Source organism: Fistularia commersonii, chromosome 21 (genome assembly GCF_037954325.1).
Source record: "Fistularia commersonii isolate RoL2024-O1a breed Wild chromosome 21, RoL_Fcom_v1.0, whole genome shotgun sequence".
Lineage (NCBI taxonomy): Eukaryota > Metazoa > Chordata > Actinopteri > Syngnathiformes > Fistulariidae > Fistularia > Fistularia commersonii.
This window is the reverse complement of record NC_141304.1, coordinates 3,007,039-3,025,363: the sequence shown is the minus strand read 5'-3', so window position 1 is coordinate 3,025,363 and position 18,325 is coordinate 3,007,039. Positions and strand designations below refer to the sequence as shown.

The 18,325-nt window shown below is 45.2% G+C and overlaps 1 protein-coding gene across 4 annotated transcripts in view; it reads right to left on the bottom strand.

The window, feature by feature from the left end:
* Nucleotides 1-3,145: 3,145 nt before the first annotated feature.
* dip2bb (DIP2 acetate--CoA ligase B (putative)b) overlaps nt 3,146-18,325 on the bottom strand; it is a 35,628-nt gene continuing 20,448 nt past the window's right edge. For 2 of the 4 annotated variants that reach the window (XM_086168335.1, XM_086168338.1), the window contains 19 exons: nt 17,261-17,388; nt 17,033-17,147; nt 13,968-14,169; nt 13,125-13,237; nt 11,433-11,456; nt 11,137-11,217; nt 10,945-11,068; nt 10,744-10,865; nt 10,495-10,606; nt 7,850-7,959; nt 5,535-5,665; nt 5,257-5,425; nt 5,019-5,189; nt 4,884-4,945; nt 4,748-4,805; nt 4,585-4,659; nt 4,309-4,483; nt 3,589-3,712; nt 3,146-3,512 (listed from right to left, as the gene is read on the bottom strand). In XM_086168335.1, coding sequence (XP_086024461.1) covers nt 3,260-3,512; nt 3,589-3,712; nt 4,309-4,483; nt 4,585-4,659; nt 4,748-4,805; nt 4,884-4,945; nt 5,019-5,189; nt 5,257-5,425; nt 5,535-5,665; nt 7,850-7,959; nt 10,495-10,606; nt 10,744-10,865; nt 10,945-11,068; nt 11,137-11,217; nt 11,433-11,456; nt 13,125-13,237; nt 13,968-14,169; nt 17,033-17,147; nt 17,261-17,388 — 2,349 coding nt within the window. In that variant the 3' untranslated portion in view covers nt 3,146-3,259. The remainder of the gene's footprint in view (nt 3,513-3,588; nt 3,713-4,308; nt 4,484-4,584; nt 4,660-4,747; nt 4,806-4,883; nt 4,946-5,018; nt 5,190-5,256; nt 5,426-5,534; nt 5,666-7,849; nt 7,960-10,494; nt 10,607-10,743; nt 10,866-10,944; nt 11,069-11,136; nt 11,218-11,432; nt 11,457-13,124; nt 13,238-13,967; nt 14,170-17,032; nt 17,148-17,260; nt 17,389-18,325) is intronic. The other 2 variants (XM_086168336.1, XM_086168337.1) reach the window with 1 other exon arrangement.

The window sequence follows — 18,325 nt, the reverse complement described above, 5'->3', positions numbered from 1 at the left end:
TTATAGCAGGGATCTTCCTGGACTGCTCACCTTTTGATCTAAGGGTCATATATCGTGACATATGATCAGCCAACCTCTCATCCACATGTATAGACATTCAACAAGTCACCCTCTCATTTGCATGTTATATACAGACATATGGACATACAGTCTGTCATTCACACATCACAGATACGTAAAGCCCTTCACCCTCTCAAGAACACATCATATAGATCTACAACAATTCACTGCAGACATGGGGCAAACATGGAGACTCCATACAGAAAGGCCCCTGTGGGAATCCAACCAGGAACCGTCTGGCAAAAGCGCTAACTGCTGCACCAGCATGCCACCTGCTTACTTTCAAAACAAGTGCTAATTTCCACAATTCTTGCATACTTTATTTCTAATGCAGTACATGTGTATTAATTAATCTCTACTTAATGTATTCAATATCCATATTGTGGAATCCCCACCAATCTTACAGATACACACTTGGAAAGTTGTTTAACTACTTTTTATTTTCATAAGGAGGCATTACAAACTCCTGCAACCAAATCATCCATTCCCAACAATTCTTGAATAAAACCCATGGAGACGTCTGAGATGATTAAATGGTATCGTTTATTCTGGATTACTTTTACATAACGTAGAAAACAGAGTACGACAAAACCGAAAAGAGAAAGAAAAAAAAAAGTGAGAAAGAAGGAACAAGGCGCAGCGCCTTGGTATCTAAACTATATGAGTTAAAATGCATCCCTAATGCTAAAGATTCTCCGGTAGATGAAAACCTCTTGAACTCACTCAGAATTCGCCAAACAATTAAAGTACAACATGCCAAGGGTGCATACACAAATTACCAACGGAATAAACCCAGGAGAGAGATGAGTAATCTCAAGTTCGTTGCCGTTAAATTCCATTTTGCAGTCATTAGAAAAACGTGTAAGGATGGTGCGTATTTCGCCGGGCTGTGCAACCTTTGACGTCAACTGCACGGCCGCTGGGATTGCATAGAGTGTACGGATGGCGGTGAGAAGCGAGAGTAGAAACCAGGGGAAGCCCTTGTAGACTTCCCAGCGATGCAGGTAGATGGTGGTTGGCTAGCACTGGTTTTCACAAACTGCTCGGATTACAAGGACACTCGTTTGGGAATGATATTTCATAGATGCTATTTAGCGATTTTGCACCACGGGACCGCCGGGTCCATCCCTGCGTTAGCTGAGTTTTGTTCCCTGAATGTTTCAAACGTGCATTTCTGTCTTCCCGCTTCCGGGGACAAGACGGCATTCCGTCCGATTTGTTCTTTTGCAGCGTCATGAGAAAATAAAAACGTGCTCCTGCGACAGCAGGATGCCATGTTGAAGCTAAAGTGCCGGGCTATCTGTGACTTTTCCACGCAAGCGTCATCATTTTAGAATTGCTTCATGTACTCCGAAAAATGCAAAAGGCAGGAGGGGGGGGTAAATAATTGATATCTCGTGTCGTAGGCGTCATGTAGAAATTCACAGTAGGTACAACCAGTGCAAAGCGCAGTAATTATGGATTATAGTCCTGTTTTCCTCGTCATGAATGAACCTCTGGTGTTGAAGTGAGAGACAGATGCGTAACTGCAAAGGTTCGAAAAAAACCTAAATAAAATAAGGGTAAGAAATATGAACAGTAAGAGGTCATCGGACACAGCGGTTGAGTATGAAGACCCTTAGAAAATAATGACAAAGGATACCAGGGAATCACACCAATGCAAGAAACCAATACAATTAGCAAACACATCTTAATGCAAATCTTTTTTTTTTTTTGTCTTTTTCATACAAATATTTTTCCAGTCCCATGTTTTTTTTGTTTGTATTTTTAGCTATTTTTCAGACATGGCTTCGCCACCGCATCCACAAGAGCGTGAAAATCCAGTGAATGGACAAAAAAAAAAATCCGGATATATGATGAATCATCACAATGCCATCAGAACTTTAAAATTCATTTTCCAATTAAGATCCACAAACATGTTTCTAATCAACTTCTGAGTGTCAGGATGAGATTAAAAAAAAAGGGGTTCGCTCTCAAAAGCTCGCTCGATGTTGTACAAAACTGAGCATGGTACGTTAGGACTTACATCTCATAAAATAATTAGCCTTTTCTCTACACATTTTCCAAAAAAATGTTTTTATGGCCCTTTAACAGTGGTAGCCGTAGCTCCTCAGAGTGGTAACTGCTCCTGAAACGCTAAGTTATAAAGCCTCATTGTCATAATAAAATAGACGTATTTGGAGAAAGTGCAACATCACATGTGTCCGGACTCACATTTGTTCACAATTATTCATCTCTAAACCGTCACGCAACCGTTCCTGCTTGCTTAAAAGTACCATCCAAGTAGATATATGTTATTTACAGTCTTATTCCTGCTACAGCCTACTTTAGTCACGTCTCGGAGGGGGCTCAAACTGTATAGGTGAAATATTTATACATTTATACAATAAAAATATCTATACAGCAACATACAGTATCTAAAATAAAGAAGCCTTTTATAAAGAGGTACAGTACAGAATATGGCCTCTTTCATTTGGATCCCTTTGGCTGTCCGTCAGGATTCACACGTCCAACCCGCGAAGGGACAGCCACGATAGAGGAATAATTCGAATTCGGGGCAGGAATGTATGGCTGAAGTTTTCGTAAGGCAGGAGAGCATCATTTGAAGGGGGGGGGGGGGTCTATTTGGCTTCGGCATGGTGGGAAACGCGGGGGTCGACTGGATGACGGGTCGGGCAGGGGACTCGACGTTTGCTCGCCGTGCTTCTGTCCGCTGGGGTTTGCGGCAAACGTTTTTGCTCTAAAAGCGGCAAAAAATTGTAAAAATGTTTTAAGTGCGGTAGCTCTCGGGGTCGGGGTAGACACAAAGGGAAAGTTTTTTTTTTTTGTTTGTTTTTTCCCGTGGTTATTATGGAGCGAGATATTTTTTTTTCCCGGTTAATAAAGAATGTGTCGCTCCACCCTTCACCTTAAAGTGCAACCTTGATTTTTTTTTTTTTCCTTTTGCAGTTGTCAGTGGAACCGTTCCGGCAGCTCAGTTCGGTTGTCTGAAATTAAAATATGAAAAAAAAAAACTATCGATAAAACACAGTGAACGACTCCGAACATGAAGGTCCAGTCACACACATGCAGTGGTCAACATATGCTGGTGTCACACGGAGCTCCGTGACAGTTCATGCTTTCGTTTATTCATTTTTTTTTGTTTCGTCCAAGCCGCGAAGAGGGTGATGTGGATTTGCGAGGCGACTCTGCAGCAGCATCACATATTGTAAGCGACGTAGATGGGATCCAGCTGGTCAGCTAAGAAGGAGTCACGGAGGTGCATTCGCTGCTTCTCGCCCCTGGAGTTAATGGGTATGACCCCGGGGTCCACGATTACCACCACGCCCACGATGAGGTGGTGCTCCTCCAGGACCACGTTGGTGATCAGTGGCACCAGATCCAGCGCGTCCTGCTCCGAGCCACACAGCTCGGACACCACCACCAGAAGGTTTGTCCACGTGAACACGGCGCTGCAAGGAGGGGGACGGAGAACGCGGTGACCGGAGGTTCGCCGCCAGACCGTCGAGATCATTTCAAAAGCCTTACCTCTCAGCAATACTGCGATGAGCTCGGGACACCGACGTTTCAATGTCGATGGGGTGGTAGCGGAGGCCCCGGAGCTCCAGGGTCTCGTCAAGGGAGCCCACCACGAACAGAGCATCATGGCGATCTGTGGATGTGGTTGGAGGCAACAGGAGAATGAGTGAAAACCCAGGATGAGAACAGGATGAGCTGCTTTCTTCAGGGGTCACAGCCAATCATCTGCCTCCATTTAACCTCATCTCATACCGACTCACTTCTTGTCCTCTTTTCCCTCCATCCATAAGACCTCCTGCCTGATCTCCACCATCCCTTCTCTGTCCATGTTCAAACCATATCAGTCTGACTTTATCTCCCGAACATCTACCATGTGCTGTCCCTCTGATGGACTCATTCGCAATCATCTCCATCATTCACAACTGCTGCATCTTCACCTCTGCCGCCTCCAGCTCTGCCCCCTGCCTTCTCCTCAGATTCTCCAAAACAACCATGGTTGCTCTTCACCTCCGTCTTCTGCACCCATCCTTCTGTCCTGATACACTCTTTTATCACACCTGGTACTTTTCTCCACCCATTCCAACCTGCTGGGACTCCCCATTGTCTCATAGCTGGCATACATGTCCTGCACCAGCTCCCTGTTGTGTGCTTTATGTCACCTGTAAATCGAAACTGAGTCAACCTGCATTTTCTTATATTTTCGTTTTAGCTCGGCGAGGTCCCGCTCACCCCCGCTGGCGTCCAGGAGGTCTGTCCTCTTTACAAACCCCAGATATCCCGTTCTGGCCCACAGGGTCTGGGGGTCTCCGAAGCTGAGCTTGGTGTTAAAATGGTCGGCCTGAAGGCTCTCCTCTCCGTAGATGGTGTAGTAGCCGCTGGCATTGTGAGGACTGTTCACCCAGACCTAGAAGATGGACAAAGAAGAATAGAACAAAAAAAAAAACAGGTCCAGCGCAGAAACCCCGAAACAGTAGGCTAACAATCAAATCCACAGCTTCCCCTCACCTCTCCGAGGTGGGAGTCACCCAGCGGGCCTCTGGTCTCAGGATTGACAATGATGACTCGGACTCCTGGCAGGATCTGATGACCAAGCAGATAAAAAGCTGAGTCATGAAGAACCAGAGTACGCAACTTCACCATTAATGCGTCAAAAGATGTCCAGACGGACCTTCCCGGACTCCATGAGCGGAAGACTCTGGGGGGCCCCTCTCTCCACTAGCCTCACCCTGAAAGAGGAGACAGCAGGTAGACGGACCGTGAATATTTGGCGGGTGTGACGGGATGAATGGATGAATAATGCTCACCTGTCGTGGCGGAGAGATTTCATGTCCACGTAGACGGTGCAGGGATCCGGGCCAGTGGTGCCCTGTGACAAAAAAGAAGAAGGTGACACGGTGGCTCAGATTTTACATGCCGGACCCCCCAAATGGCGGGCGTACCTGCAGGCAGACGGCCAGGTTGACCCTGGAGCCGAAAGCGGTGCTGACCGCCCTGGAGGACAGGCCCAGATCCTTGAAGAGCTTGGAGAAGGAGTGCGTGAGGGCCAGGCGGGGACGCTCCTCGGCGATCACCACACAGCTCCGGACGCACGACAGGTTCACGCCGCGGGCCTGGAACACATTCACGATTAGTGATCCGATCTCCATGCGCTAGCGCAGATTCTGTTTGAGGGGCTACCTTGAGCAGCTCCGTCTGCGTCCCCAGGCCTTTGGTGCAGAACTCCATCACGGAGTAGGAGCAGAAGGTGTCCCTGACGCGGTACTGACTGAGCGTGCTCAGCCACAGGGACAGGCAGCTCTCTAGCTCGAAGGGGGGAATCAGGATGGACTGGTGACCTGAGTAAACGCTGCAAAAACGCCGGAGCGGATGTGAGGCAACACTTGATTTGCTGCATAACAATGTGCAAACATGCCCCCCCCCCCCTCCGCCGCCACCGCCCCAGGGACGCCCCGTACCTTGCGAGGCACCACAGCACGAAGCCCAGGCCACAGTAGGGATCCAGGCAGATGGCGATCTGGCGGGAGGAGTACAGCTCGCACTGCAGCTTGATGGAGCGGCACAGTGCGCTGACGGCGGCGTGGGAGATCTGAGACGGACACGGCGACACAATTTCAATGTGACGGGAAAGCAAACAGCAAGCACGACCTCTGCTATTGACCAACTCTGCCTGCCGACCTTTAAACATCGGCTAGACACAAGCCTGCAGCAGGGAAAAACATAAAATGAGGGCAAATGAGTTGCAACCAGGAGTGTTACGATGCACAATATGTAGATTTGTGACTTTAGAAATTATAATAATATTAATAGTCGCAATAATAAATATACTAATAATATATTGAAAAATAATAATTATCAAGCTAGTACTAATATAGTAGTAATGCTAATAATAAAATAAATAATAATAGAAACATGATGATATAATAATAATACTACTAATAATCATCCTCCTCCTCCTCCTTCTACTACTAACAATAACAATAACAGTACCAATGACACTAATGTAAATAATATGAAATAATAATAATATAAGGATTATTATGCAAATAATGACAATAATAATATCGTAGTTATACTAATAATAAAATCAATAATAATTATGTTTATAATCTAATGATGATAAAATAATGATTATTATGCTCAATTTTTGTCAAAATCTTCTTGTCATAGAAACTGGACCTCAATTTCTTCACTTGTTTCACCCTCAGAGGAGCTTCTTCTTTAATAATCATCATGCTAATAATAACAATAATAATAGAGTAGAATCAATAACATAATTAATGATAATAATGGGAATATAATAATATAATAATATTTATATTAAATATGATCGATAATAATAATAGCATTACTAATGATCATACAAATATTATGATAATAATGATATTATAATAATAATGTAAAAAATAATATGTTTTATTTGTCAAAATGAAATAAAGATAAACCCATTGATAGCTGTTGGAACAAGGATGCCAGGGAGGAGGCCCCTTTGACCAGATGGTTTTTGAATTCAGCCTGAAACCGAGGACGGCTGTCAGCATGTGTGATGGCAGGAGGAAGGGTGGAGGAGTGAGCAAAGAACGCTCTGCATCCAATAATACCAGAGGGGGTGGAAGGGAGAGTGGAGCAGGTGGACCAGGAAGTGGAGGTCATCCTGGATTCTATGGACAGCAGGTGAAGCTGCTGGAGGACAGGGGGTCCCACCTCCAGTTTTAGGGATTTTTTTGGAGGGTCTGGAGGTGACCAGGCTATGGATGAGGACACCTTTTTTTTCTTTTTCTTTTTTTAAATTTTTTATGCACATAAACAGACAAAACATATAAACAAACAAACATGGCTGAATAGAATCAAATGTCAAGGATATAAACAGGTACGAGGAAACAGAAGGACATTCATTATGTATGCAATCAATTAACTGTGAGAGAAAAATTGATAAATTACAATAATAAAATTAATAATAATAACCATGTAAAAAAATGGCAAGAGGAATACAATAGGTATTTAACTTAATGGATCTAAAGAAATACCAGTAATAAAACTGTATATGTTTTGGTTTTTGGATTTTCCATAAGTTTTAAGGACTTCTTATATAATTCAAAATTGTTTATAAAGAATGCAAAATTGGAGGAACATTTTTGCATTATATATTTGTGTATAAAGAACTTGGCCAGACCTGAAATAACATTGACACAGAGTTCATCTCTTTTGTTGCTTAAAAGTAAACCAAATGTTATATCATCTCTTGAGAAAGAAATTTGTGATGATGGAAATTTGTCTTGAATCCAATTTTGAGTTTTAGCCCAGAAGCCTTGTACTTTTTTGCGCTAGAAAAATATATGGTCAGTGGTTTCAATATTGTCTTCACAAAATGTACAAATATTATCTTCAATGTTAAAAAGTAACCTCAATAATTCCTTAGATGGGTAGATGTCATTCATAATTTTGAAGTGCGTCTCTTTTGCCTTGGTAGATGGTATTGGTAGAATCAGATACATAGTCTGCAGAGTCGCAATTGATTCCTTATCAAATTTATTTAAAATATTATTTTTGTTTCGACGTCCAGGGAATAAATTTTCTGTAAAACATTTTCTAATAAAAGAGTTGCTGCATTTTCCGTCCAGAATTGAGATTCCCTGGAGTGATATCGGGGGTATTTGTGGTTGTATGGTTTGGTGTGTCATTATATTTTTGATCAGGAATACAAATTATCGGGGTAGTGCGTTGATAAATGTGCCTGACTGACAATGAGGGTGACGATGAAGATCTGCCGTACCTTGACCCCGGTGAGCATGCCTGTGGTGGACACGCTGAAGTCCAGGTAAGCTATCATCTCAGCTGTGGGTGGTTTGTAGATCTGCGGGGGCCGTCGGCGAGGAAGATCATCTGCAAGGAGAAGGGGGATTTGTTTTTTTGTGAGTCAAAGCCGGCTTAGAAAACACCTCTGTGCACATACGCACACATTGACTGAGCCTTCTACCGCCCCTCAAAGTTTGTTATTGTTGGTCCGGGTCAATGCTCTTGCATGGAGTAGCATTTCAACAGTTTTTCGTTTTTTGCTATGCTTCTAGCTTAGAATTTCTTAGATTTTTATTTTTAGGTCCAACCTCTTTCTGCGTTACCATCCTCCTCATCCCTCGCTGCAGTAGCCGTATTTTTCCGACAGGGCTAACAACCAGGCTAACAATAGGCTAACGTAAACAGAGATTTTGTTAGCTGCCAGAGCTAACGCTACTAGTAATCAACAGCCCTGAAAATATATGGATTACGCAGTGCAAATGTACCGTTTATTCAAATATGTTGGAGTTTACTTTACTTTATTTTTCAATTCACTTTTACCTTATTTTTAATTTATATACCGTAATTTCTGGACTATAAGCCACTAATTTTTCCACACGCTTTGTACACTGCGGCTTAAACAATGATGCAGCTAATTTATGGATTTTTTTGGGGCTAACGAGCTTCATGCCGCCAAAACATTAGGCTATTGTTATCAGAACAATGATATACTAGGAAATTCTGAGGCTGTTCAATTCCAACTATGAAGAAAAACACTTTAATGGTCTATATTAATTCCTCTTCCTTCAGTCGAAGGCAATATTCAAATCTTTGTACTTTTTAAGACCTTAAAACATTTTATAGTCTTGACTTTGACACTTTATATTTTTATTTGTATTTCTTATTCTCCCTCCTTCCTGCTATTATCAATTATTGTCATGTTTTACTTGAAACTCTGGCACAACAATTTCCTTCAGGATAAATAAAGTTGTTCTTATTCTTATATCATATCCATACGCAGGAGGAAGATGAAGATAGCGATCAGCTGGAATAGGACAGAGGGCACAGAAAATGGAAGGATGGACTTTTCCTTTTGTTATTTATTCTTAATCTTTATCATTAGCCGAGTTACAGACACTGTTCGGAAAAAAGCATTTCCAGTACATATTTGTGGATCTTCTTCTTCTCCTTCTTTTGGGTTTTCCCTTCAGGGGTCGTATCAACTTTCTCCATCTAAACCTATTCTCTGTATCCTCCTCTCTCACATCAACTACCTTCTTATCCTCTCTCACATAAAATCTTCTTTTGGGTCTTCCTCAAGACCTCTTGCTATGCCAGCTCCAATTCCAGCATTTGTTTACCAAGATATTCTCTATCCCTCCTCTGTACATGACCGAACCATCTCAGTCTGGCTTCTCTGACCTTCTCTCCAAAACATCTAACATGCGCTGTTCCTTAGATAGACTCATTCCTGATCCTATCCATTCTGGTCACTCCCAAAGAGAACCTCAACATCTTCATCCCTGCGACCTCTAGTTCTGCCTCCTGTCTTTTCGTCACTGAAACAGTTTCTAGGCCATAAAGCATCGCTAGTCTAACCACTGTCTTGTACACCTTTCCTTTTATTCTGGCCGATAGTCTTCTATCACATAGTACCCCTGACACTTTTCTCCACCCATTCCAACCTGCTTGGACCCGTCTCTTCACCTCTTTTCCGCACTCTCCGTTGCTCTGGACTGTTGACCCTAAGTACCTGAAATCCTCAAGCTTCTTGATCTCCACTCCCTGTAGCCTCACCATTCCACCAGAGTTCCTCTCATTCACACACATATATTCTGTCTTTCATTCCTCTCTTTTCCAGAGCATACCTCCACCTCTCTAGATTTCCCTCTACCTGTTTTCTGCTCTCACTACAGAGCACAATGTCATCCGCAAACATCATGATCCATGGAGATTCCTGTCTAACCTCATCTGCCAGGCTGTCCATCACCATTGCGAACAAGAAGGGGCTCAGAGCTGATCCCTGATGGAGTCCCACCTCCACCTTGAACTTCTCTGTTACCCCTACAGCACACCGCACCACTGTCTCACAGCTAGCATACATGTCCTGCACCAGTTTAACATACTTCTCTACCACTCAAGACTTCCTCATACAACGAGAGCTCCTCTCTTGGCACCCTGTCATATGCTTTTTCTAGGTCTACAAAAACAATGCAGCTCCCTTTGGCCTTCTCTGTACTTCTCTATTAGCATTCTCAAAGCAAACACTGCATCTGTAGTACTCTCTCTAGGCATGAAGCCATACTGCTTTTCACAAATGCTGACTTCTGCTCTCAGTCTAATTTTCCACTACTCTTTCCCATTGTTACCAGTATGTTTTTAATTAAAAGTTAAAAAATGTGTTTCTGTGTAAACATCTCATGTTACAAAGTGGACACCTGCGGCTTATAGACAAGTGCAGCCTATATATGAACACACATATTTATTTGTACATATTTGCCCCTCTGCGACAAATAAAGTTTGTCTAATTCCGATTCTGATATGGAATTCTGATCACTGCATCCATGACCTTCGACGCTAACATTTGGCCTAAGGTGCCGAAGTGACTCTTCTAGCCAATGGTAGAAGCATCGGGTCACTCACCGGTGTCAATGATTGTCGGCCATGTTTTGATGTTGACAGAGGCGGCGGCTTCCTTAGAGCGCAGAATCCGCATGAGGTTTTGAGTAGTGAGGATGCATGCCGCTTTACTGACCTGCCAACAAAACAGGCACGATCCGTCAGACGCTACGAACAGTCATCCGTTCAAAATCCTGCACGGTGCTGCTCACAACGGAGGGACCATCCTCCTATACCGGGAACCCGGTACGGGAGATCTTTACACATTCTTACATCGATAATCATGCGAACGGTTGGCAGGGTGGCGGCCAGGTTCTGCGGGTGCGGCGGCCTGACATTGACGGGAACGCATCCAGCGTAGAGACAGCCATAGAAAGAGGCAATCAGATCGATACCTGGAGGAGCAGAACCAACAACGGGTGTGAAAACGTCTGATCCTGGAGGCGTAGATATCAGACCAAAGGCCAGACCTACCGGGGGTGTAAAGCAGCACCACGTTTTCGCCGGTGTTGATGCAGCCCTTCTCGGTGAGCGCCGCGGCGATCTTCTCCGCTCGCTTGTGAAGCTGCACGCAGGTGGCCGTGCTCACCGCCACTCCCTGCGCAGCGAGAACATGCTAGAAACATGCAGCAGAGAACATTCGGCCTCCAACTTATGGAGACTTACCTTCGCGTTGAGAAGCACGAACAAGACGTGATCTGGGTCGGTCTGCGCTCGCCATTGCAGAGCCTCGGTCAGGTACTGGTGCTGGGGCAAAAAAAGACGGACAAATGAGGTTCTCGTCCAACGGAGACGTGCACTTTGTCACAAAGGCGTCACGTTGCAGATATTCAGACGATCTATATAAAAACTGAAAAGAAAAATGCATCCTCAAAGAGGGACCTCAAGGCAAAACATGCAATTTTCTTCCAAAGGAACCGAGCAAATCGCCGGCAAGAGGGAAACAAGGCCGAGGTTCTTACCATGACGGTGGGCCACATACAGAGCTACGTCCAGCGAGAGGCGAGAGCAGAAGGAGACAAGAGCCCAGGTACTATGAGACTGAGATTCTGCTGAGCTCCTGCCAGTCGGCAATAAGGAGCAAATGCGTCGGACGAAACGGCATTAAAACACCGGAGAGCCTCCTTCTGGAGGACTCGGAGTGTACAGTAATACCTTGACTTAGGAGTGACAGTGGTTCAGTGACAGAGCGCGGATATCTGATTAAATCATTATCCTTGTTGTCATTCTGCAATCTATTTTTATCCTTGCTGTTGTTGTTGTCACTTGTCTCTTTTATTTATATTCATATTCATATTCATATTTATTGATGTTGTTATTGATGCGCTGCTGTGACAAACTAATTTCTCCAATGGGGATCAATAAGATGAATAAGATTCAGTAAGATTTAATTTTTCAATAAGATTTTCAATATGTTTTTCAATAAGAATAAGAGTTTTTCATTTGGTGCTCTATCGCTTAACTCACTGTCTACACACTTAATGCTACAATGTGTTGCTAAATGTAACGCCCATACTTTGCTACACTTTATGGCTAAACTTCATTTGCCCTCATATTATGTTAAGGGTCAATTTGAACCATTGGGTCAATGGGTGAAATGGGTCAAATTGACCCTTAACATAATATGAGGGTTAAGAGATATTATGCGAAAGTAGTGAATGACGCTCCTCTTTAAAACCATCAAACCATCCCCGACCGGCTTTGAATGCCCCTTCCGACTCCTTGTTTGGGGACGTTTCCGCCGTCCGCTGCACCAAATCCCCATAAATGTCTCCTACCTTGTCACAGACGCTCTACATCATCTGGCAACAATTTCTCCACCTCTTCACAGACAATTCCACAACACACACACACACACTTCGCTTATGTTTTTCCCATACTGTCTCTGGACTAGCTAGTTGCAAGCGGCGTGTCCGACCGTCTTTAAACGGCACTTCATGGCGGCCACATTGGTGTCAAATGCTCGGCCCTATCTTGGATCTTGGCTCGTATCACGAAGGAAAAAAAATCCACAAAACCACTGATCGTATGTTGGAAAACTTCTAATACTGAACTTACACCTAAAGATGTGCAACGGTTGCCGACTAAAAACGAAGTGGCATCAGTCCATCATCTTGGTTGTTAAGTATAAGGTGGTAATCTTACTTTCTTAGATCAGTCTACAGGAAACCTGGTAGACAAACAATCACCGGAGCAGTGTTGGCGGCAGAGACGGTATTTGTTGGTGGTTTAGATGAACAGGTACAAAGGACGCCCTGATCAATATGGACTATCCAAAGAGGAGAGGATCGTGGAACTGTGGCCAGAACAGCCCTGCTTGGAAGAAGTCAACTCCCCGATGTATCACAACTAAGTAAAGAGGAAAAAGTGATGGGACGGAATGGCAGAGGCCCTGCAGATACCCGGTGAAAAAAACTGCATGGTGGGGAAAAATTGCTGCAAGAATCTACTTATAGTCTACTTGTAAATAGTGACCCTATAACATTCACAGTCTTTGTAAAATCTCAACCCGAGACTAGGCTACGACTTCTGATCTATGGGTAGCTGAAGTTGATGTACTCGTAAGTCAAGGTTCCACTGTAGCTCCTTCACAAACCCAAACATGACAAAGCAGAGGAAGCAACCGGTTCGAGTGGCTTGTCGGTCGGAGGTACCTTGCGCACAAGATCCTGGTCTTCGATCATGCCCAGGTCCCGCCCTGCGGCCTGGGCGATCCTCTTTCCAGCCACCAGGTTGCCCACCATGACGGACGCGGGGCCAACACCAACTATGGGAGTGGCCAAAGGGGCGTAAGGGTTGGATACCAATATGTGCATGTATGTCCATGTAAAACAATGAAAACATAATAATAAAAAATAACATATTTATAGAGGGGGGAACAGTGGTGGAGCAGTTACCACTTCTACCTAACAGCAAGAAGGTCCCTGGTTCAAGTCCCACAGGGGGCCGTTCTGTGTAGAGTTCCATTCTATGTTCTCTAGGTTCCCTGCGACAGGTCAAAGACATGCAGGAGGTTCATTGGAGACCCTACATTGTCCAGACATGAATGAGAGGGAGAATGGTTGTATGTCTGGAGGCTTCCAATGGACCTCCTGCAGGTTTTTTGGACAGTGGGAGGAACACAGAGGAAACTCCACAGTTAGGAGGCAGAGGTACCAACCACTGCACTGGCATGCTCAGAAATGATCAATTCCTGTCTCGGCCAGGTTCGGAAGTGGGTTCTTAGCAGGAAAAGGGTGCATGTGTATCCAGTCCGTTTGCTTCATGGCATACAAAGCTGGAGATCGTCTGCACGGTGCAGTGTGTAGAACGAAAACAACAGTGGACCCAGAGCAGACTCCTGTGGAACCCCACTGAGGTTACTCACTGGCAGATACTACTTTCTCAAAAACCTTAAGGCAAGGAAACTGAAAAGATGGCTGAAGTAGTCATTCAAGGTAATCACATGCATGCACAAACACACACACACACACACGTGTGCACACACACACAGGCACCTGGCTGCTTCTGCCGAGGCTTGGGCAGGTTGGTGACGCAAGTGTGGGGGCACATCAGGATGTTGCAGGGGTGCAGATTGCCGTCCAGGAAGAACTGCTTGGTGTCCGAGATGTGGATGCCGCCCAGCGGGGTCTTGGGGAGCGTGTTGGCCGGAACCAGGGCCAGGCAGTAGAGCCCCACCTGGTGGATGCTGTCGATGGCCTGTAGGGAGAACAAGCACCCCGGCGTGATTCGATACACGAAGCGATAGGACAAGCACTACGTCGAACATGGAATTGGGGACGGGGTGGCTTGAAAGTATCCACCGGAAAGGCTACGTTCAAAACAACTGGACGTTCCCTGCATCAATGTTTATGATGTGTTACAGCTGCGAATTTCACATCCAATGGAAAACAATTCCAAATGAAATGGAAATTAAATAATTCATTCATTGAGGAGTGCAAGGTGGCGACAAGCAGAGTCGTGTTAAGCCATAGACATACGTTGCCACCAGGATCGGGTACAAGTAGGCTGCAGAGCAGGCAGTAAGCTTTCCGGAGCTGCAAGGCGTCATTGGCAACCGATGCGCCTGTTGGCTCAGATAATTTACAATTTTGTGGAGAGGCAAATGCAAGAACCAGAAGGCACACGGCGCAGGCAGAAGTCTGGAGCAAGAAGGCAGGAGGCTTAAGCAAAATGGGGATCTGCTAAAGGCCACTTGCCTTGTGATCTCTCCTCCTCTTGAGGTCTGTGTACGACACCCTTCCAGTACCATCACATCTGCATACATAGGGGCTTAGAGGGGATCCACTCCGCAAGCTCTGCAGCCATAAGGGGACTCAGATTGTCTGAAACTCAGACTCTATCCCAAGGGTGGTACAGATGGCGTCCTCCTTGAATCAAGAAGAGGTCACTAAAAAGATCACTATTCTTAAGGAAGGAGCTGGGCCTACTCTGACCAAAAGAATAAAACCTAACATTCCTCAAGCCGCAACCCCATGAGAGAACAGTATGCTTGGAGGTTGCAGTTCCCCGGAGATGGTCACAACAACCCTCTGGCCAGACATTGTCATGTGGTCAACCAAAGACCAGAAGATAATTCTGATGGGATTAACAGTGCCATGGGAGGAAGGGTGCAAGGAGGCCCATGAGAGGAGGGGCCGCAAAGTACCAAACTCTTATTCAAGACTGCAGAGACAAGGGTGGCGGGGGTGGTCGTTCCCTGTGGAGATCGAGGACATGGGTGTCCAACCCAAGTCAGCATGATGGTTGCTATCAGAACTAGACATGGATGTGCAGAGCAAGAAGCTCGCTGCATGTTGGATGGGGGAAGAGGCCAAATGCGCAGAGAGTGGGAGGGCTGGAGGCCAGGAGCAGGTGGGCAGTGAAGGCTGTGCACAACCTGATGACATCTGCTCCTGGCCCATGGCTACAACTAGCTCCTAGCGTAGCCGTGGAAGGCACCCACAAGTGTACGTAACAGGGGCAGTTTGTTATAGGGGCAGGAATTCTTAAAATCGCATTGTCTGTAGAGGCTCCCAGTAATCCAAGTAATGCTGATTTCTTGTCAAGATCTTCTTGTTGAAGAAACTTATCCTCATCCGTGAAGCTTCTTCAGTTCTAATGGCCTGTGGGGAGTTTTCAAATATACCTGTAGCTGCCAAGGTTGTGGGCAGGTCAAGGTTACAGTGGCTTGCTATGGAAATAGAAGAGTTGATCAGCTAAAACTAGGTTGAACTGAAATCAGATTCAGATCCAGGTAAATCCCCAAAAGTTGTACCTTTGTCCCCGCCTAATGACGCCGACATTACCATAACAACCCCCTTGCAACATAGTTGCCACGACAAGAATTAAAATGACATTCAATCGCTGTTGCAGCAGTTCGGACGGTTGTCGCTATCCAATCAGCATACAGCGCTGCCCCATGGAGAACCGCCCCTTTTTGGAGCAATTTTTGGGAGGACTTTTGTCAGACGTGCAATGGACAAATAGGGTTCTGTCTTCATATTCAGGTAAACTGACAATTTTTCTGTGAATGAATGGTCAACCCAAAATGGCCAATATTGGAAATTTAATTCCTTTCTTGCAGCTTATTGAGCTTGAGGGAATATCTTTGTGTTTATGCCACCCAGTGGTTACAAGTGGTATTGCCATGTAATTTTGACAGGACAAATGTGAATCGTTTAAATCAAATTAAATTAAATTAATTAAATGAAATAAAAAGTAAACTAATTTTCTAGTCGCCTGTTAATTTATCTATTTAACGAGTCACCTTAGTTGTCAATGCCAAAGTTACCCCCCCGATAATTTTATCAAGAGTCACCACTGGTTCGTAATAAGTTCAACCATTCACCCTTTCATCCACGTCTTTCTTAAATCAATAATTTGGTTTTGAGTGCCCAGCACTGACCAAAAACATCAAGATAATGATGATAAAGTGGTCCCTTAAGAAACAAATTTAATCTGTTCTAGAAGTGGGTTCGTATGTTTATTTTTTTTCTTTTTTATCTTAAATTAATTTTCCCCATGCCTCACTACTGCATGAATGTCACCACCTTTTTAAGTTTTCAAACCAACCTCTCTTTCTCCTTCACCCACATCAGAAGCAATTTTTCCATGTTGTCGTGTTTATATGTCCATTTTTGCGACATAACAGTTATCATTATTATAGATTCCTTTTGCTTTAAGATGGTACATATCATGGTTGCATTGGGATTATATTCATGTGCGATATCACTGACACGTACACCGCGTTCATGCTTTGCCATAATTTCGTGCTTAATTTCCATTCCGATAATATTCTTTCTGGGTTCACCACTTGCATTCTCAGGGCCCGTGATGATTATTAAAAACGATACACAAATTAAGCAACAAAATTTGGTGAGAGCAGCGCCGATTCAAATATGTCGTGGTGGCACGAAGAATATATTGCTCAAATTACAAGGATAAAATTGGCTTGAAATGCGCTTTGTATCTTAAAAAAAAGGTAATTGTATTCACAGCATAAGTGTAGGATGTCAGATTTGTGATTTGACCAAATATGGCCGCCATCCAAACCTGCCGGTTTCCTGGCAGGTGAACGTACCTGGAGCACGCGGCTCATCCACTGGAAGCTGTCCTCCTCGCTGGCGTCCGGTCGCTGCTCCGCCACGATCACCACCCTCTCGTCGTAGAACACGGTGACGGAGAAGACGGCGATCCTGACACGGGGCGCACAAGTTCTGAGTCACACCAGGATCCGATGCAGCCGGATCCCCAAAACCACCCGCTCTGGAAACATCTCGGTGGCTTCAGCTCCTGCCGCCTTCCTCACCTGCCGCGGTAAACGGTCTTGACCGGCTCCACGGCGAGCGCAGTGGCGACCAGGTCGTCGGCGTTGTGCCTCCGTCCGCTCACCAGGAGCAGACCTTCGATCTTGCCCACCACAAATATCAGGCTGCCCTGTAGCCAGAGGTCGGAAGGAGAGCGCAGGGTTATCAACTCTACGTGTAAGTAAGTAAATAAGTTTAGGGGCCTCCACAGCCAATCACCTGCCACCATCTAACCCTCGGCTAATCACTTGACTCCATCAGACTCACAGCCAATCACCTGCCTCTATCTTACCCTCAGCCAATCACCTGCTTCCAACTAACCCTCAGCCAATCACCTGCCTCCATCTAACCCTCAGCCAATCGGCTGTCTTCATTTAATCTCAGCCAATCACCTGCCTCCATCTAACCCAGCCAAGCACCTGCCTCCATCTAACCACAGCCAATCACCTGCCTCCATCTAACTCAGCCAATCACCTGCCTCCATCTAACCCTCAGCCAATCACCTGCTTCCATCTAACCTCAGCCAATCACCTGCCTCCATCTAACCCTCAGCCAATCGCCTGCCTCCATCTAACCCAGCCAATCACCTGCCTCCATCTAACTCTCAGCCAATCATCTGCCTCCATCTAACCCTCAGCCAATCGCCTGCCTCCATCTAACTTAGCCAATCACCTGCCTCCATCTAACCCTCAGCCAATCGCCTGTCTCCATTTAATCTCAGCCAATCACCTGCCTCCATCTAACCCTCAGCCAATCGCCTGCCTCCATCTAACCCTCAGCCAATCGCCTGCCTCCATCTAACCGTCAGCCAATCACCTGCCTCCATCTAAATTAGCCAATCACCTACCTCCATCTAACCTCAGCCAATCACCTGCCTCCATCTAACCTACGGCCAATCATCTTTCTCCATCTAAGTCTTGGTACCAGACACCCCAACTTTTCCACCTTTCCTTTCATTCTGATGCTCTTTTCTCTACCCATTCCAACCTGCTTGAACACTTTCCTCCACCTCCTCTGGACACTCTGGACTGTTGGACATCATCCCACTCCCTTCCAGGTCACACCTC